General features: G+C 50.6%; 9 protein-coding genes across 9 annotated transcripts; 3 read left to right on the forward strand and 6 right to left on the reverse strand.

Annotated features, from left to right (window-relative positions):
- Nucleotides 1-821: 821 nt before the first annotated feature.
- GT037_003439 (uncharacterized protein) lies at nt 822-4,613 on the reverse strand (the record flags this gene model as incomplete). The annotated part of the gene is made up of 5 exons (XM_038928486.1): nt 822-2,541; nt 2,589-2,923; nt 2,973-3,175; nt 3,225-3,445; nt 3,895-4,613. Coding segments are annotated over 5 exons (3,198 nt in total), but the record flags the coding sequence as incomplete, so codon positions are not given.
- Nucleotides 4,614-6,163: 1,550 nt separating this feature from the next.
- On the forward strand, nt 6,164-10,269 carry GT037_003440 (benzoate 4-monooxygenase cytochrome p450; the record flags this gene model as incomplete). The annotated part of the gene is made up of 3 exons (XM_038928487.1): nt 6,164-6,214; nt 6,264-7,792; nt 9,567-10,269. 3 exons carry the CDS (start codon nt 6,164-6,166, stop codon nt 10,267-10,269), a joined length of 2,283 nt encoding a protein of 760 aa, XP_038788194.1.
- On the reverse strand, nt 8,032-8,961 carry GT037_003441 (uncharacterized protein; the record flags this gene model as incomplete). The annotated part of the gene is made up of 3 exons (XM_038928488.1): nt 8,032-8,127; nt 8,181-8,380; nt 8,436-8,961. Coding segments are annotated over 3 exons (822 nt in total), but the record flags the coding sequence as incomplete, so codon positions are not given.
- Nucleotides 10,270-10,733: 464 nt separating the features above from the next.
- Nucleotides 10,734-12,493, reverse strand: GT037_003442 (o-methylsterigmatocystin oxidoreductase; the record flags this gene model as incomplete). Its single annotated transcript, XM_038928489.1, has 4 exons — nt 10,734-11,405; nt 11,461-11,699; nt 11,746-12,089; nt 12,156-12,493. The coding sequence occupies 4 exons, from the start codon at nt 12,491-12,493 to the stop codon at nt 10,734-10,736; spliced, it is 1,593 nt and encodes a 530-aa protein (XP_038788196.1).
- A 1,654-nt stretch (nt 12,494-14,147) lies between these two features.
- Nucleotides 14,148-16,709, forward strand: GT037_003443 (fungal specific transcription factor domain containing protein; the record flags this gene model as incomplete). The annotated part of the gene is made up of 8 exons (XM_038928490.1): nt 14,148-14,239; nt 14,300-14,633; nt 14,682-14,886; nt 14,932-14,963; nt 15,012-15,189; nt 15,246-16,352; nt 16,405-16,586; nt 16,644-16,709. The coding sequence occupies 8 exons, from the start codon at nt 14,148-14,150 to the stop codon at nt 16,707-16,709; spliced, it is 2,196 nt and encodes a 731-aa protein (XP_038788197.1).
- Nucleotides 16,710-17,446: 737 nt separating this feature from the next.
- Nucleotides 17,447-20,058, forward strand: GT037_003444 (sphingolipid delta4-desaturase; the record flags this gene model as incomplete). Its single annotated transcript, XM_038928491.1, has 5 exons — nt 17,447-17,695; nt 17,745-17,949; nt 18,062-18,352; nt 18,866-19,026; nt 19,078-20,058. The coding sequence occupies 5 exons, from the start codon at nt 17,447-17,449 to the stop codon at nt 20,056-20,058; spliced, it is 1,887 nt and encodes a 628-aa protein (XP_038788198.1).
- Nucleotides 20,059-20,256: 198 nt separating this feature from the next.
- Nucleotides 20,257-22,578, reverse strand: GT037_003445 (uncharacterized protein; the record flags this gene model as incomplete). Its single annotated transcript, XM_038928492.1, has 2 exons — nt 20,257-21,383; nt 21,747-22,578. The coding sequence occupies 2 exons, from the start codon at nt 22,576-22,578 to the stop codon at nt 20,257-20,259; spliced, it is 1,959 nt and encodes a 652-aa protein (XP_038788199.1).
- Nucleotides 22,579-23,358: 780 nt separating this feature from the next.
- GT037_003446 (uncharacterized protein) lies at nt 23,359-24,911 on the reverse strand (the record flags this gene model as incomplete). Its single annotated transcript, XM_038928493.1, has 2 exons — nt 23,359-23,518; nt 23,566-24,911. The coding sequence occupies 2 exons, from the start codon at nt 24,909-24,911 to the stop codon at nt 23,359-23,361; spliced, it is 1,506 nt and encodes a 501-aa protein (XP_038788200.1).
- Nucleotides 24,912-26,241: 1,330 nt separating this feature from the next.
- Nucleotides 26,242-26,922, reverse strand: GT037_003447 (uncharacterized protein; the record flags this gene model as incomplete). Its single annotated transcript, XM_038928494.1, has 2 exons — nt 26,242-26,694; nt 26,770-26,922. 2 exons carry the CDS (start codon nt 26,920-26,922, stop codon nt 26,242-26,244), a joined length of 606 nt encoding a protein of 201 aa, XP_038788201.1.
- Nucleotides 26,923-26,961: the final 39 nt, after the last annotated feature.

Consider the following 26,961-nt stretch of genomic DNA (forward strand, 5'->3'; position numbering starts at 1 on the left):
GGCATCATGGTTCTGAAGCCTGAGAGCCGTGGTGCGGGATAAATTGCTTAGGTATATTAAAGGAAGCTTGAATGACCAGGAACGTGGGTCATGCGCAGTGGCTTTTGCGGGGATGCAGGGGTCACCATTCGTGGGGAGACCGGAAACAAAGAAAAACCGTCGAATTGAAACATCGCGCCAGCTGTTTAGATCTTCAACGTCGACAAGGAGATTTCAGGTGTGTGTGTGAAACGTCGAATTGCGCATGATAGTCCGCCAATGAAGACGTCATGGGCGGCCGGTAACGGCCCTTGCATGCCGAGGAAGCTTCGTTGCATATTCGTCGCATATTAATTCTCCTTGGTCCTTACCATATTCGCGCTAGTTTCTCATCTCCTTGTAGTCTACCTACATGTGATGTGAGCACACAAGCTCCGTGTCGAGAAGGGCAACGCTCGAGCATGCTAAGCATCACAGGGCAAACTCTTGACTGAACGTGATGCGAATTAACAAATCCGTTCACGTTAAGAGGTTTCCCATCATCGCACGGGACAATCTGTGGAATGTGGTGCGAATCTCCATGTCGCATGCTGCGGTCGTGGTGTTCAAAAGCCGTCAGCACGGGAATCTAGATACAAGCTTGAGGTAAATCGAACTCGGAACATCTATCGCGACGCTAGTACACAGATAGGCATATTATGATTTGCAATATTGAAGACCCTATGGGTTGGTTTCCTGATGATGCATACATTGGATCCCGATATGGGAAGAGTTTCCTTCAAGGCTATGAATCGCGTAATTCAACGTAGACGCTGAGGCACAATAAAGTTCTGTACTTCCCCTCAACGTCTAACCCTTCGCCGACTAGCGCTAGGGAAGACATCCCTCGATGGCACCGCATGATTACCTCTGGTAGCACTGTTCAAAGCGTTGCGGCTACTCCTCACACCTGCTCGTTGCAGGTTCTCCCATTGAGGTTGCGTACGAGCGAATGGGCGGCTTGCAATGATCGAAGGCATAGCAGAGGGCACTTTACCGATGCGGGAATGTGAGAGACGGTTTGCAGACGCTACATTGATCGCAGCTTGCGTATGTATAGGCGCTTTTATATTGTAAAATGTCCGATCATTGGAAAAGTCATAGGCGGTGTCGTTGGTGTATGATAAACGTCTCGATTTCTGTGGCGTAATGGAGCCACGCGAATCAAGACGGCATCTCTGATACTGCTGTGCTGAAGGCGTCGGTACTGATCCTACCAACCTGCGCCGGTGGTCCACTTCGATGGGCTCATTTCTGGAATCAACCGGTGAATCGAAGAATGAAAGAGCGTTGAGACTGCGAGGCTCAACCCAGCCGGTCTTGTGATGGTTCGTCCTTGGCTTTTGTGACTGAAAGCCGCCGGAACGATTTGAACTATCCTGAGGTTCAGCGCGGCTGGGTGACGAGATAATTTGGGCCTCATCAAGACCGTTCCGGAAATAGGGACTTACTACACTCTCGATTTTGGGACCACGATGTTGTTGCCATCTAGGTGCCGGTGTGGCGGAACTGATATCCGAGACGTTGTGCACTCTGTTCGTAAACCCGTTAGTCTGGTGGTGGCTAGGGAGATAACCGTGGACATCGGTAGAGGTGGAAGATCTGAATGGCGATTGGTGCATGAACGGATGTCCAAGATCCCAACGCTTTTCGTAATCAACACCTTGTAGATTGTCCTCGTTCAGAAAACCATGCAACACTTGCCTATTCTCACCATTCGCACGGTCAACTGTGTTCGGTTGCTTGCGAGGATCTTTCAAGCCTAGCTCTACTCCGCTGTCGCTTGACAACCCATCCATCAGCCGAATGTATGAACGCTCGGTAGGTAAATGGACAGGACGATCGCTATTGCCTTGCTTGTCGAATTTGACCGGAGAAGAGGCCCGGAACGTAAAGTCTGATCGGTTGTCATAGAAGCCCATACTAGGAAGGAGTTGTGACTCTCGGGGATCAGAGACATGGAATGACTGTTCTACAGGAAGTGCTCCTGACATATAGGGCGTCTCGCTGCGGAAGTCGTCGTGTCCAGGGCGTTGGTCAACTCCAGTGTCTCGCCAATATCCGTTGTCGTACATCTGAACGTCGTTATTTCCTTCGAAAACATCGCCCGCGATGACATTTGAGCGATCGATCGAAGACTTTTTTCGGAAACCTGGGAGCATTTTGCGCATGGACTGCATCCTGGACATCGGCTTTGGTGGAGGTGGCATGGCATCACGACTTGGAGGAGGATCGACTTGCATGTTGTTGGGAAGGGGCGAATCGAGGCGTTGTCGCTTCGTAGGCCGCTGGATAAATGAGCCTGAAGATGCTGTTCCCATTCTTCCTGTTGTATGCACCGACCTGCCCACAGTATGGCTTGACGCTGTCGTTCGCAGCTTGGCACCAGGGTGCCCGATGTCTTCAGGCAGAGCCTCGTCGCTATCAAATGCGTGAGGATCGATTCCTTCAAAATTAGGTATAGGTTCTAGTGCCATTGCAAAGCCGAGCTGGCGAAGACGCTCCTGCATCCTTCCGTTTTGACTAGACCAGTTAGCAATCATCTCTTATGCACGGCATGATCAGCCTACTCGACTAGCATAGGAACAAGCTTCAAGTAGTGGCGGATTGCTGACTTGTTGGCCAGAAAGGTCTCGAGGTCTTTTGGATTAACATCGCGGAGATGCGCGATCTCTTTGTCAAGGCCTTGTAGTCGTCGGACTTCAGCTTTCATGGCTTCGAACTGATCCTTCTGCAACCGTAGTCGCTCGTTCTCCTGCTGGAGACTGAGGACTTTTTCACGCTCCTTCAAAAAGAGTTCCTGCGTATCAGCCAGTTTCTTCTCCGTTTCTGTATAGGCCTGCTGGAGGGGCTTGCGGGTAGCATGTGCGTTCTGGCAGTACCGTATAAGCGCGATATATTGAAACTAGTCATTCTTAGCTAGAAGCAGAGACTATACAGGCAGGGCGATATACGCGCAGTGCTTCCATTTCTTTACCGCTACCATCGAGCCGGATGGGAGGCGCAGTAAACCATGCGGGCGGGATCTGAGAATCGTACTCGTCCTTATTGAAGCCGCGGATCGAGAAGAGATCCTGAGGCTCGCTTTCGCCTTTTTCCTTGACACAAACAGGGCATTTTGCTTTAGGTCGCTGTCCAGCAGCATGGAAGGGTGGTCCTATCGCGAGCGTCAGCAGCTTCCTCATATTGAGTTGCGCGCGACTTACCGCCACCCTCGAGGTGACTGCTGCAGAAGACATGGCAGCAACTGGCGAGATAGAGCCGTGTCACAAGGCGTTCTTTAGGGTTGATTCCATCTGACAGACCATGAACGGTCTCCTTGTGACCTTCGTATACATCGGCGAAGGAAGCGCAACATACGGAGCAGGCGTAGATGAAGTTGAGGGGAGCAGCACCCAGCTCCGATGATACCTTCTCAGAGACGGTGCTCATGGTTTTGGTTGCGATGATATGTGCAGCAGCGAAAGAAGTGGCACGGGATGCGACAGCGAGGTGCAGTTAAGATGCAGGAGTGAGGGCGAGGAAGTCACTATCAACAACGCCAAGACAAACACATCAGATCGTGCTTGCCGCTCTCGGCGAAGTGAAAGACTCAAGAGAACGGTAAAGTGCACGTGTCGAAGGAACTGACAAGGCGTACAAATGACAGGAGGAGAGGGACAAGAATCAGACATTCACACGCATTTGTGATGGAAACCAAAACAAAGATCACGGGTGACTACACAAACCATATGCAAGTGAAGTCTTCATATGTACAGAAATTGGACTGTCTTTTACTACCTACACAGTTCCTCTGGTAATCTAAGCGAACGTCCGGCATGGGTATCTGTTCCAAGTCAGCACTACTCGTGGACAACCCATTTCCGGAAAACTTACGCTGTACCGTACGACTGCTCGCTCTCCAGCTCATATCGCTTCTGTCCAGCAACACCGTGGACGTGCAGCCCACTTGGTAGTGGAGGCATGCCACCAGGACCTAGTACATCCTTTGCGAGTCCAGTGTTCTTCTCAAATGCAACGGCCAGTCCCTTGGCACCTTCTTCTTGCGCAGCTACCAGCGACTTTGTGCCTGCCTCGCCAATCAGCTCCTGCTTGGGTGCTGCCGCGCTTCCAACTTCCAGCAGCGCAACTGCGTCAGACTGCGTGACAGTCGAGAGCCTGGGGTATCGTCGTCGCACGTCGCGCTTCCAGTATGGGTTCTCGGCGATGTCGGCAGCAGGAACAGTGACAGGGTCGTCGTACGCGTTGGGGTCGAGACCGCCTGGGGGTGGGTTGCGGAATTGCGGGTTCATGGGGATACCCGTGGACCGCTTGGGATCGAGCGCGAAGAGCCTATTGATGGCGGCATAGATTCCAGTGGGCTGAACGGTGTATTTCTGTGTACATACGATTAGTACTTCCTCCCGAAGCGGTGGATGGCGGGAGAGGGGCGGCAGGGCAAAGGCACGTCGAGATCGGGTCATGGGCGCCGTACCGAAAAGACCGTAGTCTTCACATTCTTGGCCACCGACATCTCGAGAACGCGTCCTTCCAGGCAGGCTGCAAGGATTGAAATAGGTCAATGGGCAGGTGTCGTGCTGTTGCGCGTTTGGACAAACTATCGTGACGCCCAGTGATGTTCGTGAAGCTCGATGTCTGCCAAGACGGCGCTATCCGCTTTGATACTCGTGCCTTCTCATTCGTCGACCGTTCACCACTCGAAAGTCGTCTATGCGGCACCGCAGTATGCTCATACTCTTGCGCTACAACTCTCGAACATGAGCAGATTTCCAGTCATCGCTTGTGATGTGCCCGTATGTTGGTGCATGTGGATTCCTCGTTCAGCTTGCCACACGATCAAAATGCGTCGTAACCATGAGAATAGACCAAATCTCACAGCGCTTGACGTTGGCAGGATGTACCAAATCCTCAGACACATGACGTTTACGATGGCCAGTCTGCACCCGTGGGAATCTAGTTTTCCCGAACAATGGTTCAAAGATTCCTCCTTAGCCTTCCAATCCTTGATTCAGGATTCGCTAGATTGGTGGTACGAAGACCTTCCGCTTCATATCTTCTCTGACCGCCTGGCTAGGTATGGTTTTGAATACGTATCTATGCGCAAACTTCAACCTCGTATGCATGGTTGAGAGTGATTTCGCATCCTTGGAAAATCATGACAGTTTCTGGGTAAAGACTACCGGCTCCTGGACCACATTCACCTCCCCAGCATACTACGTCAAATAATCATGGTTCCTTCTCTAGTTTACATCGGCGATCGTCCTCACCATTTGCGCTGCGGTCAACATTCTGCTGCGTTGGTTGATGCACATACCTGATTTCTTAGGCATCATCTAGGTGCTGACTATAGACTCGCCGTACATCGGTGTACAAACACCTGCCAGGAGTATCGACAGCGCTGAACGTTCGAGGCTCTTGAGGGACAAATCGGTCAGGATCCAAGATATAGGACCTGAGGGTGCAGTGGGGAGGATCTCCTTCAGTGTTACGATAAATACAGCGCCGTTGCGAAGAAGTCGGTTGTGCTTGTAATGAGCATGATCTTAGCATATCTAGGTGACATGTTTAATGCTTGATTCCGCAACTCATCAACTATGGTCACTCTTTGTAAACCTTGCACCTGTATATACACCTATAGCTACGCCTAATGCGAAATGAATCTTGACCGCACACTCTAGCTCGATCTCTATACCTCCCATGCTTACGCGCAGGATATCCGCGCCCTTCCTGGCCGCGAAAAGTAGGGACAGCACCAGTATCCGCGTTAGCGTCCTCGCTTGCTGAGGTATCCGTCCCACGTGATTGGAGTGGTGTAATTTGCACGACTATCCGACGTTAGCCGTGACACACCGGAACATATACCCAAGACACCCGCTCGCCGATTATGCGATGAAAAGGGCACGAGACTACTCCACAATGCTGATGCACTTTGTCATCGCGATGGATTGGGAACAGGGAGGGTATTGGGGGAGCTGCGGATGGTGGTGGAAGGCAAATGAGTACTTAGGGAGCTTGTCTGCACAAATTTGTAGCGGATAGTCAAGCGTTGTACACAAGTTCTTCAATCAAGGGAATATTTGTGGCAATGAGCATTGGTCCATATCAATAACATCGCATACTCAGCTTGCTCAAAGTCATCGCCAATATGGCAGTTTTATCCCTGCTGGCTTCCATTTTTGGAGTGCTGCTTCTCTACGTACGTTGTTCCGCGTATCCGCTTCACTCTCAACTAACATTACACCCAGATATTCGGGGTCATCGTCTACCGTCTGACCTTCCATCCCCTCGCCTCCTACCCAGGACCCTTTCTTGCAAAGATCACCGACATTTATCTAGCATACTATGCCTACAAAGGTTCCCGGCACCTTGCTTTCCACCGCGCACACGAGCAATACGGACCTTACGTGCGCCTTGGACCTAATCTACTTTCCGTCAACACCGCCACTGGTCTCAAGACTATCTATGGATTCCGATCAAATGTCAAGAAGGCATCTTTCTATCATGCATTTCCCAGCACACCAAAGGCCGTTAGCGTACATAGCGCAGTCGACAAAATGCAGCATGCGCGCAAGAGGCGAGTCATGAGCCATGCATTCAGTGACTCCGCGATCAAGAGCTTAGAGAAATACATCCTGGCCAACGTACGTGTCGGTTGCGAACTGCTTGGATGCAAGAGCAACAACTGGTCCGCTGAGAAGGGCTTAGCCGACGAGAAAGATGGTGGCTGGAACGACGCGTGGAATGCTGCACATTGGTGCGAGTGGTTAGTTTTTGACATCATGGGTGATTTGGTATTTGGCAAAGCTTTCGGCATGTTGGAAAGCCCTGTCAATCGGTTCGCGACACAGCTGGTTGGAAACGCGGCACACAGGCATCTCATCTGTGGAACGCACCTTACCATCCACAACTGGCATTTGGACAAGCTCTTCTTCCACAAAATTGCAGGCCAACGAGCGCAGTACATGCAGTACAGCAAGGGCCAAGCCATGGAGCGCACGAAGTTGGGCGTAGATGTCGACCGTAAAGACTTCTTCTACTACCTTCTTAACGCGAAGGATCCGGAAACCGGCAAGGGCTTCAGCATGGATGAGCTTTGGGGCGAGTCAAATCTGCTGATCATTGCGGGTTCCGATACGACCTCGACAGCAATGTCTGGTGCCTTCTTCTACCTCGCACACAACCCTTCAGCGATGCAAAAGGTCTGCAAAGAGATTCGGGAAGCTTTTGCTGATGTTGAAGAAATCGTGACTGGACCCAAGCTCAGCGGTTGCTCATTTCTGCGCGCCTGCATTGACGAGACCATGCGTATGACACCCCCTGTCGCTGGTGCTCTCCCACGAGAAGTGCTCTCGGGTGGTATGGACATTGATGGTCATCATATCCCCGCCGGCGTCGACGTGGGCGTTCCCATCTACACGATCCATCACAACGCCGATTACTTCCCTCAACCTTTCGATTTCATCCCAGAGCGGTGGCTTTCTGATCCTTCTGCAAACCCGCTTCATAGCAGCCTTCAGGCAGCGCAGTCAGCATACAACCCCTTCAGCATCGGTCCCCGTGGATGTATTGGCAAGGGTCTAGCGTATGTTGAGCTGACGGTGACGATCGCAAGAGTGCTTTTCTTGTATGATTTAAGGCTAGCACCGGGCACAACGTTGGGTGCTGGAAGCAAAGATTTGGAAATTGGAAGGACCAGGGCATCTGAATATCAGATCATGGACGTATTCGCAAGCAAGAAGGACGGACCAATCCTACAGTTTAGGGCTAGAGCATAGTTTCATAGCAATAACACTTGTTCGCAGTACTCACTGACATTGGTATTAGAGTCAAGAGCACTTGTTGAGCTGGGTAACTTGATATTCGGTGTGGGAACCTGCGCTCAACGCCAGTGATGTTGTTCATCAACATTGCTCCATAAACTTAAGCACATTTCTCAATTTTTGGACATTATGGGTGCTTGCTCGTATCTGAAGAGTGGAGTATCTTTTCGAAATGGTATACCTCCGGTGCAAATCAACCCTCTGGACGTACCCGCTCGAGCTCCTCGAGATAACCGTCTCGATCTAGACTATCGGGCCAGCCATGCTTCCGTAATGTTTGACTCACAACCTGATTTGTAAACATCAGTAGAGCATCATCAATCTCAACAAGACAAAACATACACTTCCGATCTCCCATGTGTACGGCTGTACTGTCCTGTTCCACGAGTTGTTCCCCTTTGGACAAGGAACCATTGTCAATCCTTCAATTTCGTTGTAGATTACGTCAAAATATTCTCGGATATCATGTGGAACAGACCCCAAAAGCCAAGGCTCATCCTTTGGTGGCTCTACATAACCTGTACCCACTGCATGTAAGATGCCTGGCATGAATGTTAGTACTCTGGTGGTCTACGTGCATAGGTCATATTGCCAAACCTTTCGTAGTATCCATTATCCACCATGTTGCATATATGTCTTGCGTCAAGGCAATGAAACCAGCTGGCCAGTCTCCAGGACTCGGCATCAACAGTTTGTCGAACAGCTGTTTCCCTTGGCACTTTTCTACAGTCAAGGATTTGAACGGCCAGGTATCGCGTAGATAGCTAAGATGTTGGGTTTGGAAGTATACTTCGTCTTTGCTGTCACCGTCGAGCTGTTTGATGTAAGGTAGATGCCGGAGGAGATCGATGACTTTCTCTGAGCGGCCAAAAGCACGCATGATGTCAACAGCAAGCTGCTCATCGCTCCAGCCTTCATCTGGAGGGTAACGGATCTCTGCGGAATCGAAGTAGGCTGATTTCACTAAGAGCTCGTAATGTCGCTTGAAACAAAAAACTACCACATCCCGATCATAGGCCATTGCTGACGTTGCGGGCCGGGAGGATTGTGATAGACCGTGAGAAAGAAAGTTAAAGCCATAAAGCAATCCAGGTATTCTCAATGTACAAGCCAGTGGCCGTTGCTACACAAATCAGGCTTCGTCGGGGAGATCTAGAGGCAAATCTACGCACTCGTGGACAGTGGCGTTCCTGAGCTAGTGGCCCGTTGCTGTCTTATCGATAGGAATGGGACACGCCAAGGATCTTTTTCTGTTTAGTGCGATCGTTACGAGCGGCGACCTCGAATCAACACTACTTACTGTCATCAACTCCGGATATACAAACTGTCATACTAGGATTTGTTGCGTTGCACGATGGCTGTACCAAGGTTGTTATCGCGCGGGCGCTGTTCCTTTCCCCTGGCGACACCGTCAATACGCGTCGCTCCATCGCTTATCCCATCGATCAGAACATCAATTTCAAAGCGAGGTTTCACTGCCAGTCAATGCAGCCGGGAAGACATTGTTCAGACTCCATCCAGAGGGCCAGAGGTCGCACTTACTGATGCACGCGCCCGGTCAACGTCCGCGGGCTCTTCATCAGAAGCTGTCATGATGATGGTGCCAAAACGATGGGCAAAAACGGACATTGAACAGATACTACGTTCTAAGGGATGCACTATGTATGTGTCACGAAGCATCTACGGTATACATCTCGTCGTATGAACCTTGAGCTAACGGCCAATTAGCAAGAGATTATTGATGCGTGTTGATCGCTTCACTTTTATGAACGCTATCATGTGTTTCGTCGAGCTTGGTAGTGAAGCAGAAGCTACCAAGGCCATTAAGGAGCTTAACGGCTTCGAGGCACAGGGCAAATCACTGGTTGTTAAGCCCTTGAAGGCTGACTTCAGCTGGGAGAAAAGTGAGCAGCGGAAGGACGGGGCTTTTGGCTCTCGCTACTTCATTGACGAAGGCACCGCTGCATATGATGCTATGCGTCCGTTACTTGAACATCGCCGCATTGTACTTTCGGTCGAGACACCCGGATGGTCCACAAACAAACGCTTTGCCGTGGCGGTACAGAACGCAGAGACAATTATCGAGCGACAATTCGGCAAATACGGTATCGAGTCAGTTAGTGGAATGTCGAGGTTTGACAGAGGAAAGACACATGAGCCGAATTTGCTATGCCTCGTCGATTTCAGGACCAAAGAGGGCGCGGAAAAAGCAGTCAACAATCACCACGACACGCAAATCGAGGGCCGCTTGACATGGCTGAGACCTGCCCAACCTTCGTCGTGGAGAATTCATCAAATCCAGAAGGTAGTGGGGCCAGAGGCGTTGAAAGCACTACAGGAAAGCGGTGTGGTGCCCGAGGGCAAAGAGGTTTACGAGGACAAGTTTGCCAACCCACGGCCGAAGAGACAGAAGAGACAGGAGAGACAATAGCGAGACATATCTGGTACACGAAAGAGGTTCGCTACGTGCGTGCATATAGTCTTGTGAGAAGACCAGCGTTCATCACACATTCGAGAAATGGTTATAGAATAGCTATGGTTTTGCTCGACCTACAACAGCTTTGATCAAGATCATGTACTGCTACTGCCGACATGTTTTGTATGGAGGCATCTGTTGTTAAATCCGTACATTAGCCAAAAATTTGGCGCTATATTTTGAGATCGGTCCGGCTGGTCGAAAAACAGGTAGGTAGTACATACTACAAAGCTTATGATGGCTAGCAAATTCTCTATATACATTGCGAACGTCCTAGCTTATGCACCAGAGACGCTCTGATGTCCTGGCACACCTGATTGTTATCCCATGCATCACGCCGGTGACATTGGAGTAGTACACGAAGGACTAGGAAGTCCATTGTGTTCGTCAAGAACTACCAAAAGGCGTCTGTCTTTTTACTACCACTTAATGCTCTCGAGCTCTTTGGAATTGCTCTCTTCCCATGGATATAGTTGCTCCGAAGCCTTGATCAACTGCTCGTGTGCATCCGATCGCGGCTTGATTGAACAGCAGAACGGCACCGGATGACTGATCGCACCCGGCTCGAACTTGATCTCTGGCTCCAAGATTCGACCGTTCTCGTCAACAGACTTTGTGACACTGAAAACAGCGAGAGTCTGCGCGATAGTGATGAAGAGGGCGTTATCTGCAACATATCGACCCGGGCATATACGTCGGCCGTAACCGAAAATGAAGTTTCTTGGATCAGGCTCACTTTTGTGGGTTGGTGTTCTGAGAAAGCGTTCCGGTCTGAAGACCATTGGGTCGGGGTAGACCTCAGGATCGTGGGTGAAAAGCCAGTTGTTAGCCAGAAGGATGGAACCCTTCGGAATACGATATCCGCGGCAAGTGTCCTCTTCCGTGCTACAATGCGGAAGACACATAGGTAAGACAAGGTGCCAGCGATGCGTCTCTTTCATCAAGGCGTAGATGTAAGGAAGGCTCTCCCGATCTTTGCTGCCTGGAAGTCGGTCTCCGCCAATGACGCGATCTAACTCTTCTTGAGCCTTCTTCTGAACTTCTGGGAAGATGCTCATGGCAAGGAAAAACGTCATTATTGCGGAAACGGTCTGGCAAAGAATGAGCAAAGTTAATTCAGCGAGTTCGCTCGTGTGTGACACTTACGGTGTCAGCACCACCTGTGTACAGCGTCAGTGCCGTCCATTTATGGATGAACTCCATCTCGGCATCCAAGGGTGTGCCTTCGATTGCTTGCGATAAGAATGATGGCGAGTGTCTCTTCTCGCTCATTTGCTTTTTGACGAATTCGTAAGGCTGGTTAGTACACTGTCGGAGCTGCGTCGCCATCTCTCTGGCCGTGCGCTTGAACTCCATTCCTGGTAGCCACTCTGGTAGGTATCGCACTTTTCAGGGTCAGAAATGGCTCCACCGCCGAGGGGTTATACTCACGGAACGGGAACATATCCACAGACCATCTTCCGGGAACTGTAGCATCGGCGAACTGCTCCATCGTCTTGCCAGCTAGATCGACGAAGGGGTCGTTGCCTTTCGGTATGGTAGTATAGCCGTACGTGATCTTCAGGATTACACTGCCAGCCTCTTTTTTTATATGGTCGAAAAGCTTGTCGGGTGAGTCAAGAAGGTTGAGCAAGAAACGCGCGGCTTCCATCTCTTGAACGCGATCAACTACTGATACCGACGTATTTGTGCTCACTATCTTCGTAATATTCTTACGCTGAAGTTTCCATTCCGCGTCGTTCGGAGCCATAGCGGTCGCATGTCGCCAACCAACCCTGATCGCTCGATCAGCAAACGCTGAGTCATTTACCTAGACACCCTAATACGGGCTTATCACTTACATCTCACAACTGAATGTCTGCATTGGTCTTGAGGAGTAGATTGCTGAACGGTCGCGCAGCAGCTCGACAGCAATTTCCGCGTCGTTGATGATGATGAACGTTTGTCCTAGCACGGTAATGGAACTAATAGGGCCATATGTCTTCTTGAGCTGCGACCAATGATGACACTCAAGCATACCGGGCTTAGGCATATCGCTTATATTCCCGATGAATGGAAGGCCTTTCGGTCCCGGGGGCAGGGGTCGTACGTCTCTTGTTCTCAAGTACAAACGGAACGCAGATAGTATGCTGAACATGACCAAAGTCACCAAAACACTTGGGAAAGACATGAGTGCCATGATGGCGATTATGAGTGTTGGAAGATGATATGGTTGTTGGGTAATCTGCGAGCTGTTACGCGGGGTTTAAATGGAGGATCAAATGTGCCAGGATCGGTCGCCTCGATGCAAGGTGGCAGGTCGCTTAGCTTACCCACGTTATCTCATGCGGGATGCAGATGCATAGTGTTTGGTTTGCTGTATGGATACTCCGAAAAAGGAGCCATTCACCGAACAGACTGCGAGGGCTGTCCAGTAGGATATGGAATGCTTGCACCGTTGATCCCGCTCCCAGAAACTGACAAGGCCAACATACAATTGACAAGAACCTTGATTACTAATGCCAAAGGCAGCTTACGTTTCAGAGTCATAAATTGCTCAAAGGCGAATCGCGCAAGTCCCGGATTCAACATTGGTGGAGTGGCATTCTGAGAAGCTGGTGGTGAAAGGGTCACATCACAACGACGTGCAACCAGTAATGACTGTTCAAAACTTTTCTACGCGATTCTCACTGCACCTCGCGTCCCTAGTTGTAGTGATCGTGTTGATGCATACGGCTGGTCGCAGTCCTTACAACTGGAGGTTCTGCGCTCTATGGGTCGTCATGTGGAGCTAGCCTTTCTTAGCAAATCAACAGCGTTTTAAGCAAAGCACCTCATATTTCAGTTATATTCTGCTCTCCACAGCTTGATACTCCCCTTGGTCAAACAACCCCGAGTGTATTGCTGCAGTGGCCAATCCACCATGGAACATGATCTCGGTCCGACCTGCCTTTCGACCGGAGAGAGCGAATAGACGTAAGGCTGCAATTTGTCTCGCTTCTTCTCTGGGTACTGCACTGTATTCTGTTCGAGAGACAACTGATCGACATGACATTAGCACGCAGATGAATGAACTGGCCTTGCCTCTTCTCCGGCTCCCAGCGACTTGTGCAACAGCATATCCGAATACGTCTGTCTTATTACCATAGTTAAGTTGGCCTAAGCCGTGAATCAGGGTACAGTAGTCTTCGATTGCAAGCCTTCTGCCCTCCTCGTCACCCACAGATAAGTGCGTCCTGGAGGGACTCCTCTCTTCTACTACCTGTCCACGTTCAACCTCTGAGTCGTGGGAAGGCTTCAACATCTTGAAAACATGTTTTCCACGCAACAACACCGAATGGAGGACTCGATTGCATCCAGGTCTCTCTGTTTACTCTTCCTGTTCCCGAGCGTACCCCCAAATGCGATCAAGCATATAGACCTATTACATGTTGTGACCGGGTCTCGACGTAGTTACCGGGTGGCTGGTCTGCATCACAACTTCTGGCGAATTGATCTAGAAGTGGATTTCGGGCCGAGTGCAAACCTTGGAAAGATTTGTCTGTGTACATGATGAGGATATGACCAAGGGCGTAAGCGAAAGCCAAGTCAGTGGAGAGCTCGAGGCTTTGTGCAAGGATAGTACAGGGACCTTGCATGACGTAGATAGAATGGAAGTTTGAGACTGTACCAAAGAGGTTGATTATCGTGCAAGGTAGCTGCGAGCGAATGCGGGGGGTGTTCGGCCGAAGCGGTTAGCCTCGGTATCGGACAACATTCATGGCCGCCCCCGAACGCGTGTTTAGTCACACCAAGACTTCAGCAGCTCTTACTTCGCGCAGCTGTTTTGACTTGTCGCAAAATCACTGTTCAGCATGAGCGCGGATGGTCAGACGCCGAGAGTCGTACCTCCCAGCCGGCGAAGAGACAAGCCTATCTTGAGCTGCACCCTTTGTCGTCGACGAAAGTGAGCGGCTTCGAAACTTGGCCTACCTGCCCTAAGGAACCGCATGCTAATACACTGGAGGTTGAAATGTGACCGGCAACAACCATGCAAGACATGCGTCGATCGCGGACTCTCATTGTCGTGCACATATATTCGTAGCACCCCAGCGCCAAGAGAACCCAAAGTCCCTACCAGCGTTCATGACAGGATTGATCAACTCGAGAAGCTTGTCACCAATCTCATCGGCGGCAACGCAGCTGACCTTGTTAATCCCGTACTGTCTAGTCCAGCACAGGAGCAGCATCATGACGAACAAATTAACCCTGAACTTCCTGGAACTCCGGATCGTGTGAGGATCAGTGGCGACACCACAAGTTACACTAACGGGGGTCATTGGACAAGCATTCTTGATAGTGTAGGTGATCTTCAAGCAGTGACTCTTACTTCTCTAACGCAATCCCAGATCTCAGAGTTGCGCGAACACCTTGATCAAATCCCCGCGTCAACCATTCCTAGAGATGAAGTACTAGATGATGTACCGGGACCAGAGCTGCTGTTTGGACGTTATCCGCATGCGACCAAAGAGGAACTGCTCGCCGCTCTCCCTCCGCGATCAGAAGCAGATCGCTTCGTGAATACGTTCTTCGTATCAATGGAAACACATCCGAGTAAGCTCGTTGCTCCGCTTATAAGTTACGAACTAACACCTCTAGCCTTGATACACAAACCAACCTTTCTCAAGCGGGTGAGACAAATGACGACTTATATTCACGAAATACTAATAAGCGTACAGTACAACGAGCTCTGGATACGGCCATTCGAAGCCCCCACCATGTGGTTGGGCGTGCTATATGCCGCGTTCGCGCTCGGCTTTCGGTTCCAAGCCGCAATGGACGCTTCTCAACCCAGTAGTTCCGATCTAGCTACTGATTCAGTGCGCATGAACTTTTACCGCGAAAAGGCTGTACAATGTAGGTGGTAACCCGTACGAGCTGCACGTGGATATAACTGACACATTGATTCTCAGGCATGATCCTCGCGAACTATACCAAGACCCCACCATATACGATTGAGGCATTTCTGCTCTATTTTGGTACAGAGTTCGTTCGCTCAGTAGACAGCCAATTCAGCGTATACATGCTTGTAGGTATGATCGTACGCCTTTGTTTCCGTATGGGTTACCACAGAGATCCGTCGAGATTCCCGAACATATCACCTTATAGAGGCGAGCTGCGACGTCGCAAGTGGCTTGTAGTCATGTCACTCGATCTCATTACTTCTGCTCAGGCCGGATTGCCGAGAATGATCATGCCATTCATGTACGACACTCAAGAGCCTCGCAACCTGGACGAAGACGACCTCCACGAAGACATGCTAGAACTGCCACCGTCAAGGCCAGCAACTGAGTTGACGCAGCTGCTTTACTCTATCATTCTCACAAGAGTGCGGCATCTCCAGGCACGAATCTTGGACCTAGTCAATACTACTTCTCAACCACCATACCGAGAGATCAACGATATCGATATTGCGTTAAGACGAGTCTTCGATGGGGTACCGAAATCCTCCATAGCCAGCACCGTCGAGGATTTTGGTAGTGCTCTGTCGCCAACCTCTATGCGCCACTTGTACTTAGACTTGGCGTTCCTGAAAGCTGAGCTTATGTTGCACAGACCTTACCTTGTACTCGGACGAACAGATGCCAGATATACATATTCTCGAAGGGTATGTCTGAATGCCTCCATAGAAATGCTTGACTTTCAGAACAAGATTGATGCCGAGGTTCAACCAGGAGGCAAATTGTTTACTCCAGGGTGGCGGCTTTCTACCGTGAGTTGGTACATGTCTTCGGTCGTTGCACAAGACTTTCTTCTCGCGACTACTGTCCTAGTCCTCGAACTAGACGCAGACCCCATCCCTCCTGTTCTACAGGCTCCTGAGTCCACGCAAAGCGAGATGAGACTAGATCATGCACCTCCTACACGCGAGGAAATTGTAGCATCATTACGGTCAGCGTACCGCATTTGGTCTAGAGCCAGTAAGAGGTCTCAAGAGGCGCGTAAGGTAGCCACAGCCGTAAAACTTGTCCTCTCCAGAGTGTGCAATACGAAGGAACAGGTTACGGACTCTGCACAGAGTAAGTTTATTTGCTCCACTCTCTGTTCACGTAAATTGATTTGATCAAACAGCTACTGTCCCTTGTGCACAGCTCAACATTACTTCTCCAGCACCATCTTTCGACTTCAGCGACCCTGGATCTGCTGTTGCCGCGCCAGTCCCTTTTGGTATGGGCAATGGTGCTTTCGGACATCCGTTCGACTTTGGCTATATGCCCATGGATCTAGACCAGCCTAACTTACCTTTTGACTGGGTGAGTTATCGGGCTATTTTTCTTAAAAGAAAAGCTTTGAGACTGACTTACTATCAGAATGATGTGTTTTCCGATATTCAGACGCAGCCTTACGGTGAATATCCACCACGCTCGCTTTTCTAGTAGCAGGGTAGCTAGCCATAGTCCGCATCAAGTCTTCGTCTATAGTGGACGGCTGGGAAAATTTGACAAGCGCCAATGAGCAACTCCAAATTACTCACTAAGATGCTGAGAAGCTGCGATCATCGGTATAGTGTTTCAGTTGCACTAGTGAAGCGCTTCTCGTTTCTGCGCAAACCGCGACCTCCCATGTGCAAAAGGTCCGACGGCTCCTAAACCGGCTTAACACCCACAACGAACAAGTTCGAGTTTTCCAGATGTTGACGATCCAATCCGAATCTAATACACTTGAAGCCGGTTAATATCCTGGGACGCTCACCAATGCGACGCTTGAGCCATGTCTCGCAGCGACGAAACAAGAACGTCGATCGCCAAATCCGCACATCAATCTCGATCCGGCAACTAAAATGATCTTTGAAACCACCGGTTTGTCCGCACACGAGGCTGCAAGTGCCGTACCCGCGACAGAATATAGCAAGTCCGTCATGCAACACTATAATCATGCGACAAGCCTACCACGTGCATCCATGCAGGTCAAACATCGAGATTGGGTTACGCGATAGCGGAAGTAGTTGCGTCATACTGCGCACATATCCAGGCGGCCTACTTATCTTTCCTCTGACTCGCCTATATGTCTCCTGTTATGGACAGCATACACCTATGCTTATGTATTGACAACCGCCAATACTGTCGGTCTTACTTCTAGCGCCTGGCCGCCACATTACGTATAGACGGAAAGAATGGATCACATAGAAGGGACCTTTTACTTGGAGAAAGAGATTGCAATCGAGCCTGATCTTGGAGATTTGCGAAAGTCCACCGACAAGGCTCTACCTGCGCCTCCCAAGACGCCGAAGAGGGTGTTGATGAAGTATCGCTTCTCTGCCTTCTTCCCAATCGCATTTGCTGTTGCGAGCTTCGTGCTTACGCTGGTGCTGGTGCTCGCAGGAAGCGATGAACACACTTTCGGTGGGCAGTACATGGTGACTGTAGGTATTCAGCTAAATATTGAGGAGGTCAAGTGCTTACGGAAAGCAGCTGAACAACTCTGCGGTTACCCAAGAAGGCAGGCAGCCAGATGCGCCATCAACGAGATCGGAAGGTGTAATTGAGGAAGCGCTCGCAGACGTCTACTTTCTTTATCTAAGGACAGCGTGCTCTGGGTCCATTTCGAAGTCTCCGGACGACGCTTCCGACGTCGTCATTGTAGAACGATGTGAAAGCTACAGCACAGCCAGCAATCGTAAGTGAACCAAATCTGCAATGTGGCCGTGCCTCAGTTGACCGGACGTTCGTAGGCCTATCGACACTGACAAGGCCTGCTGTTGGATCTAGAGACTCATTATCCCCAATAGTCCTAGTTTCTACGCTCCTCAATAACATGGTCACTATACTGGCCGGCGTGCGACAAGCGATATTTGCTTCCTTACTCATCTCGCTCGTCGGTGCTGGGTTGTCCGCCGTCTCTGCTATTCCTGCCATCTTCTTCCCACACTCGAAACTCCTCGCCTACTTCAACATGTTCTGGCCGGTCTTTGCAAGCGCATTCGCCTTTGTCGCCGCCATCTTGCTGACGGTAGTTATTTCTGGCGTCTTTCCAGTGGTTGGCAAGATTGTCGACGTCGCTGGCACGGACGTCGTTCAAGGTACATGCGTACTCTTGATCGTGTGGCTAGCATGGGTTCTCGTATCTTTATCGGTTGTTTACTGGGGTATTGTTTGGTTTGTGGAGGTTAGGCGGTCAAGCTTCACAAGGAGGAAAAGGAGCGATGACGAAGTGGGGAACTGGAAAGGCATCGGGAGGGAGATTAGGAGTGACGTGAAAGGTAGCAAAATATCATAATCCTTTACTAGTATACTGTATGTGATACGAAATAGTTATGATAGTGTCGGGCATGTAGAATTGAAGTGAGTCGAAACGCGTCAACGGAAGCGTTCTAGAAGACGGGCCCAACGTTCCTGCGCTAGCGGGGTGGCGAGCGGAACGTGGTTATCAGCCAACCATGGTGCGAGGTGGCCCCACCGCCTCCGACTAGCGCCGAGCTCAGGGTCAAGTACTCCACAAACTCTCAGAGCTCAACCCCTCCGCCCTTTCCACCCACACACTTTCTGCAATTGTTTCCTACGACTGCCCAATATGCGGTCCTCAGTCTCTACAGCGACGGTGCCGTCCAAGGAGCCTGTGCCCCGAGGTTTCACAGTCAAGGCAGACAAGCAGCAAGGGCCAATGGTCGAGAATGAACACGACCACTTTTTCTGGACATACACCGAGGAGCCACACAGGACACGGCGCATGGCCATCATCAAGGCACACCCAGAGGTACCATCGCTGCCAAATTAATTCAGTCAATCACATGCTCACTCAACGCAGGTGACGAAGCTCTGTGGCCCTGAGCCTCTTACCAAATACCTTGTCCTGCTCGTCGTATCCATCCAAGTCCTATGTGCATACGCTCTGCGCAATACACCCGTTGTATCGTGGCCCTTCTTCCTCACCGCATACGTCATTGGTGCTACGGCCAACCAGAATCTCTTTCTCGCCATCCACGAGATCTCACACAATCTGGCCTTCCGATCGCCGCTGGCCAACAGGGTCTTCGCCGTCTTTGCGAACCTGCCAATTGGCATCCCGTACAGCGCCTCGTTCAGGCCCTATCATCTGACACACCACAAGTCGCTGGGTGTCAATGGTCTCGACACAGATCTGCCCACCGCCTTTGAAGCCATCTTCCTCGACTCGGTCGCCGGCAAGGCTTTCTTCGCGACCTTCCAGATCCTCTTCTACGCCCTGCGACCCATGTTCGTCTACGCCCTGCCAATGACCAAGATCCACCTCTTCAACGTCGTCGTACAGCTAGTCTTCGATTACGCACTCGTTAGATTCGCAGGAGGAAGGGCCTTGGGATACTTGATCATGAGCAGCTTCCTCGCCGGCTCTCTCCACCCCTGCGCCGGCCACTTCATCGCCGAACATTACGTTTTTGAGAAGCCCAACAAGGACGCTGCGAATCCCGCCAACAAGATTCCGCTCCCGGAAACATACTCGTACTACGGACCTCTGAATTTCTTCACCTACAACGTTGGCCTGCACAACGAGCACCACGACTTCCCTGCCATCCCCTGGACGCGCCTACACACCTTGAACCGCATCGCGCACGACTTCTACAAAGACTTGCCACAACACAAGAGCTGGGTGTACGTTTTGTGGCAGTTCATCTGGGACAAGGACATCAGCCTTTGGTGCAGGGTCAAGAGAGAGGAGGGTGGACGCAAGGTCGGTGCTGGGAGTGGGTGGAACGAGGAAGAGCTGGGCTCGAACGAAAAGAAGGGCCCTATTCCTGGTGTGTTATAAGCTATCCCTGGGTCATTTGCATGCAAGGCGTTTGAGCGGCCTGATTTCATAGAGTATAGAATCAAGAACGATTACATGGTTACCAATAGGCGGACTGCACGAATTTACATGCTGTCTTTGAATCAAAGACGCCCTTTTCTACGCTGACCGCGACAGCGGCACTACCATATCTCCGATACAGCATTTCTGTTGTATATCTCATACGGAGCCTACAGCAGCAAGCCGCCAACGCTTCCTCCCTGCCCACCCCACTTCTTCACAATAGAATCCCTTGGACATCGCCACAAACTGTATTCCCTCATGCAAACTCACCAATTCAGCCTGAGGCGAACCCGTAGGAAACGGCTTTTTCGCCGGCACCGCCCCATCCTTCCCTACAGCATGTGAAGGGTAGTGGGGGTAAAACATGAGATGGCTAACCCGCAATTCCTTGTAAAACGGTATCAAGAAACCTAAATCAACATCAAAGGACCAACTCCATGCTGGCGTCGGTGGAAGTGGGGCAGTGGCAGTGACAGGCAGGGTCCCAATTGTTACACAAAGTTCCATACCCTGTCTGGTTTCCTTGAAGATGGAACTCAATGCCGTACCCTTGTTCCCGGGTGTGGCTTTGACGTCTATAACGACATCCTTCAGAGCGTTGACAGTGGCGGAGTAGGCGTTACGTTGTACGGATATTCTTACCATGATGTCGCCTTCTGTGTCGGCATTCAGGAGGGGCAAAAAAGGCGGAAATATCCATTTGTACTTTTTGGACACTTCGATTCTGAAGTGCCAACCAGCGTGGTTTAAGAAGGAAAGGTTCGTGCGAATGGGATTTTCCGAGACGGGCGCATAGAACCAGCGAGATGGTGTGGTGCCTATAGGTCCGGGGGGAGTGCCAGATGTGAAGGGGTGTCTTCTTGGGGGTTGTGGTGCTGAGGTATTTGGCGGTGGTGCACCGAAAGGATGGAACTTTGGGGGCCGGAAAGGATCGGGAGGTTTTGGAGGGTTTGGAGATTGCTGATACTGGTGCTGAAAGGGTCCCGTACCTCCTGTACCCGGTCGGTGGAAAGGTTGTTGTGTTTTCGTATATGAAGGACTCACTGACTGCGCTAGAGTCTTGTCGTGTTTTGCTCGCTGTATAGGGTCAAGTAGGATCTCGTAAGCTGTAGTCGCTAGCTTGAATATCTTTGTCCGCCTCTCGACTAGTGCTGCTGATAGGTGCAAAGTTTTGTCGGGGTGGTTCTCCAGCGCAAGCTTCTTGTAGGCTTTCTTAATCGCAGCGTCGTCAGCTTGAATGTCTACACCAAGGATCTGATAATGGTTTGCTGGAAAAGACATAACTAAATGCGGAGAAGAACTTGAAGGAATCCCAGGTGGAGAGAACCATATGGCAAATGATCTTGTGTCGTAGAGACCTTGACCGAGACATGGATATACGCGCAGTGAAGGTGAAGGCGAATACGAAAGTCTGTGTGCCAGACATAGCGCAAACTTTGAAACGACAGGTAGCAAGTGTACTTTTGTCATTGTTACAGATGCGGCTCATTCTCCCCCACTCGCTGGTCTGTCGTTTCTCTTCATTGCGCGCCTTTGCTATCGCCTCAACGCGATCGGAGCTCAGTAAAGAAGACACTTGCTTCATCACAGCTCCTCAATCCTTTCAACCCCTCTTTCTCTATTCAGTACCACCCTCACCATCCTACCTCTGTCGTCAAACAATCCCTCGCGCAGCCGCTCCAGGTATATCTCATAGCTCGGCATATAACCATCGATGAACGCACGAACCTGCTCATCTGACATTCCTGATCCTTTCGCCTCAATCATCTTATGCTCTTGCTGCAGACGCCATATGTACACATTTCTCAGGTCGTCCGTATCAATATGGATGAAGAAGTCAAATTGCTTGGGTCCCATAAATGCATCACAGTAGCGCTTGAGATTCTCGTTCACCTCGAACAAATGCGGAAGTTGGTGATTCGCAGGGGTATTGACTGTGAGCTTCCCAGCTTTTGCCAGCGTATATTTTTCTTCTATGAAAGATTGTGGGACGGGCTGGAAGCCCACGCACCATCCTTCAAAGACGACAACGTCCGGCTTTTGCGAGATTGTCGTCCATTCTGATTGGGGCGCTCTGTCGCCTTCGCCATTGTACTTGCTCTTATCGAAGCTCGGGATCTTGAGGCTGCCTCTCCCGTTGTGTTTCTTCAAATCGCTGAAGAACTCTCGGGCTAGCTGCTCGTCGTGTGTACCAGGCTGTCCACGAGTACGGTAAAGCTTGTTGTTGGGATCACGATCCCGTTGTGCTACCAGCTCATCATGGGTTTTGTAGAAGTCGTCCAACGAAACAGTTATCGTATAGAGACCGTGATCCTGTGACAGGATCTTGACAAGCTCCGATGCCCATGTCGATTTGCCTGAACCTTGTAGACCTGTGATACCAAGTACGATAGGTTCTGATGACTCTTGACGGTGCGACCGTATCTTTGGAAGTAGGACATCAAGCGTCCGACTGATATTGTTTCCCAGGGCAGACATGACGTGTTCCTGCTGGTATATGTGTCCGCGCGAATTCGAGGTTCAACTAGTGTCTTCACGATGTTTTCCTACCCTGAATGTTATTTGAGGCTTGTATGAGCGGACATATATAGTCCGTAGAGACAACCACTCCTGCCCGCAGCCGCAACGATGTCGGCCCGAGAGAACCCCGCACCTTCCGCGAACCATCATCGTAGTCAGAACATTTGTTGCCAGCGCAAAGACAGGGCTGCAAAAATGATAGAGATGTTTCTACTCAGAACCATGCGCTCATTGTCGTACGAGCATGCTCGACCCTGTCGTTATATTGCCTATTCTTCCGCTACCACCAACAACTACCTAGCACAACACCGCCGTGTCAAATCTCCACAACACCCAAACCAATAGCTCGAAGCGGCACAACACCAAGCAAATTACCGCTGCGGACTCGCTACCACGATATAATGCAAGGGCGAACAGAAGGGGAGATGAATATTTACTGTGTTAGGAAAGTACAGAGAAAAAGTGTGGATTGCGGGATGCCATTTCACGGTTCCGATTGTCACAGTTCACCGCCTCTTACGCTGGTGAACCAATGTAGGCCATGGGGTTGAAATTGTGGTCGCGCAAGCGTTCCAGAGATGGCTACGGGAGTTGTGCGTTGCTTGTGTCTCGTGGTTCAACATGCTATTTTTGGTAGCTTGAGCGAAAGAAAGCAGAAAGAGTTCTGCGTGCGCGAGTCATGATGTAGATCGCGCGCGTACTACTGACTGACAGCTTTGGAACCACAAACTCCTTTTCTCATATGACCGCGATGGCAGGTGCGGGATCCATACTCGTCAGTTTCGCCAGTCTTCCAGGCGTCATCTGGTACACTTCTGGCAACCCCGTTGCACTCCATTCTTCACCATTCATGAGCTTCACCAAGCCAGGCGCTGCTGTGAAGATTCGCGCCATACCACTGTCCAGGTGTTAGCCTTGCACTCCCCACCAAGCTATTGAACTTACTGCCCGTGGTGGCCGGCACAGATATATTGTCCAGGCTTTCCGGGTATCTCGCCGACGAATGGTACACCGTCCGCGCTCAGTCCAATGATACCGCTCCAACTGTACTCGAACCCTTCCCCTGGGCCTGTCGGAGTGGTATTCCAGCCTTCGAATTCTGCCTCTGCAAAATTCCTGACATGCTTTGTCACACTCTCCAGGTTTGCGATTCCGTCGTTGGTGCAGTTTTCTGGGTTCTGCTCAATCCACGCATCAAGCTCCTTTTGCCCTGGGTTGGAGCCGCCAAACATGATATTACCATCAGAAGACGAGCGCGGGTTGATACTAAACAATGCACCATCTGGTAGCAGAACGCCATATGAGTTCCTAATAGCGTTGGATCCGCTCAAAGCTTGTGGAGGTACGACCCTGTTGCACATATGCGGTTTAGGTGTGATGATACCACGAAGTGATGGCTCGAGGGCTGCACTATAGGCGTTTGTGGCGTGTACAATTGTGTTACATGCGATGTCACCTCGCTCCGTGTGAACCACCCATTTTCTGGATCCCGTTGCGCTGGAGACCGACTTAGCAGTAGTGCGGGTTTGAAGGTTGACGCCCTCAGTGATATTGTCACGCATGATGTGCGCCGTCAACTTCCACGGTTGCAAAGTTGACGCCTGCCATGCGTAACATGCTTTCGCACTCTTGATTCGGGACCTTTTTGCTGCTTCAATGGGATCGTGGATAGCTTCGATGTGCTCGACCTTTCCACCAGCTTCGACGTACCTCTCGAAGACTTCTCTGGCTATCTTAGCGACTTCGTCATCAAGGGGAACGTCTAGGGTCTCTCCAATCCAGAGATCGCAGGCCACATTATTCTCTTTGACGTACGCTACCAACGCTCTCCATGTGGCTTGCTCATTGTCCATGATCTTGAGAGCTTGGTCTTGTCCATACGCTTGGGCAAACTTCTCATAATGCCGCCACTGATCAGGTTTACAATGACCCGCGTTACGACCTGTTGCACCGGAGCAGAACTCCCGTGCCTCAAGGACGACGACACTCTTGCCAGGAAATGTCTCCAAATGCTGCTTTGCGACTAGTGTCCCTGTAATGCCAGAACCGATGATGATCGTATCAGCTTCGTGAGGTAGTTCATCCGTTGTGCGGTGGTCTAGTAGCGGATCGCATCGAACTTGTTGTAGCCAATACGAAAGTGACTGTCCATCCTGTTTCGGGAATCCTGTACGGCCGTGGCTTTGTGGTTTAGAGACGTATTCTTCTACATTGAGTACAGCTGATGTTTCCGGAAGAGTGACGCCAGATGCGCCGCCCATTCCGGAGCCCTCTGAATCCACTTGCTTCATGTCGATGTAAGTGTGTATGTGGAACTTGGCTCAGGCAGGACTGGAATATCAGTGCGGGAAGCACTGTAGTTTGAGACCACTACGGTGTGATTTCGCGTGTCGTGGAGCCGCTTAATGGCTCCTCGATGCTTTTGAATATTTCGGCTGGGCATGAATCGTTGAACCTTGTGTTGAGTGCTGAGAGTGCCGCTCGGAGATAAGCTGCCGCTCACAACTTCCCCGCAGCAGCATCCCACCTTGTCATTCGCATATGAGATTGCATCGTCATCATCCTCTCCACTATTTCGAGTGAATCAAACTCCAGGATGCGTTGCTTCGACATCAAGGATTGTCCGCATATGATTATATGGAGTCCATTGAAGCACTTCACGCCTCCGACAATGGCCGTAGTATCGAAGAAGTGTTGCCTAAGGCAGCTGAAAAGGATCAAAGTACCGCCAGATATTTGCATCAAATATACCGTAAGAACATCCAGATCGAGCGTTCAGACGTCTCCAGCTACGACAGATAGCTCAAGAGCCTGTGTTTAGCTAGGAAAACGAGCTATAGGAGACTGAGTGGCCCGAGGCAGTCAACCTCGCCCACAGCGAGTGAACAACGTGAGTAAAATCTGATTGGGACTTGCTCCAGCACGAGGATCGGATACGTCGTCGAGGACGCCAATAGATTGCCGAAGGCTACATGGGGGTATTGTGCCATCTGGGTACGATGGGCGTAAGCCAACAGGCAACCTGGCATTTACATTAGAAAGAGGTTTTCAGTACGGCGGACATTGATGCTAGAGACACGTTGTTGCGTGCGTGGGCATTCCATGCTTGCTGCGATGTATTGAAAGTTGAGAGAAGAAATCTGAGATGAGGTTCCTGACCATTGGTGAACGTGTGACACATATACATGCAGTTCGTTTACAAGTAAACGAAACCTCCCATCACTCACAGAACGAAGGGCCCAAAGTGATAGTAAGGATATCGAAGTAGCAGTGTTCTTCTTGATTCAGATACTCTAATAATGCTTATATAATTCGTCTCTATCGTGTATGGGATGCATCATGGCGTCTAATATGCGAAGTAAAGGGTATCCGCGCCTTTCCTATGCTTTTGACAACGCCGTTAAAGTGACTTTTGAAGAAAGATATCCCACCCAATAAATGCGAACGCTTGTAAGAAGAAAAAAAAAGGACGTAAAGGAGTCGAGATGGATGGGAATAGATCGAGCGGGGAAAACCGAAGGACCGTATTGTGATGTTGAACGGGTAGGCTCGCAGCACTTGCGGACTGTCCGTTAACTGGAGGATATTGAGGACCACGATGCAGGATTTTGTCGAATCCTCTCAGATCTTGGCCTGCTTCAGGATCTTGCTATCCTGCTGCGCCTGTCGTAGCTCCAGGATCTCCCTTTGCTCCTGGAACACCTGTCTCGCACGCTCGAGCACCATCTCGAAACCCTCCTTGCCCTTGGCAGCATTCTGCTGGAAGCGTTCAACAGTAAACTGCTCAATACTGTTCTTGATCTTCTGCCAGCCACCGCACAACGCAGTTATTTCAGCGCGCTGGGTGAAAGCTGTCTTGGTGTCGGGTGACGATGCGACAGGCTGGTATATGCAGGTCTCGCGGACGTTGAGGAGGTCGGACATTGTCATGTTCATGGAGCAAAGGGTGAGCTTCTTGGCAACAGGGTCGACATAGGAAGTCTCATAGACCATGGAGGTGTCTTGGGCGCCGAGGATGCTTTGGATCCATTTCGGTGCTGATTGCCGACATGTGATGAGACGTTCTGTGCGAAGCTGTGTTGTGTTAGTTTTTTTGGTCGATGATAGTGGTGGGGCGTGCCGAATTGACATGTGAAAGGAGTCACTCACGATTCCTGTCGCAGGGTCGACAGAGCGACTTAATGTATCAACGGCGATGACATGCGGTGTCTTCTCGTTCCAAGGGCCATATTTCTGCCAGTTGCTCGTCGAGACCTCTTCCCACGAGTAGTCGAAGTCGACTGTCTGCTGGAAATACTTCATTGTGAGATCGTGTGCGCGGTTATGTGGATCCAAGTGATG

Source organism: Alternaria burnsii (genome assembly GCF_013036055.1).
Source record: "Alternaria burnsii strain CBS107.38 chromosome Unknown 730, whole genome shotgun sequence".
Taxonomy (NCBI): Eukaryota; Fungi; Ascomycota; class Dothideomycetes; order Pleosporales; family Pleosporaceae; genus Alternaria; species Alternaria burnsii.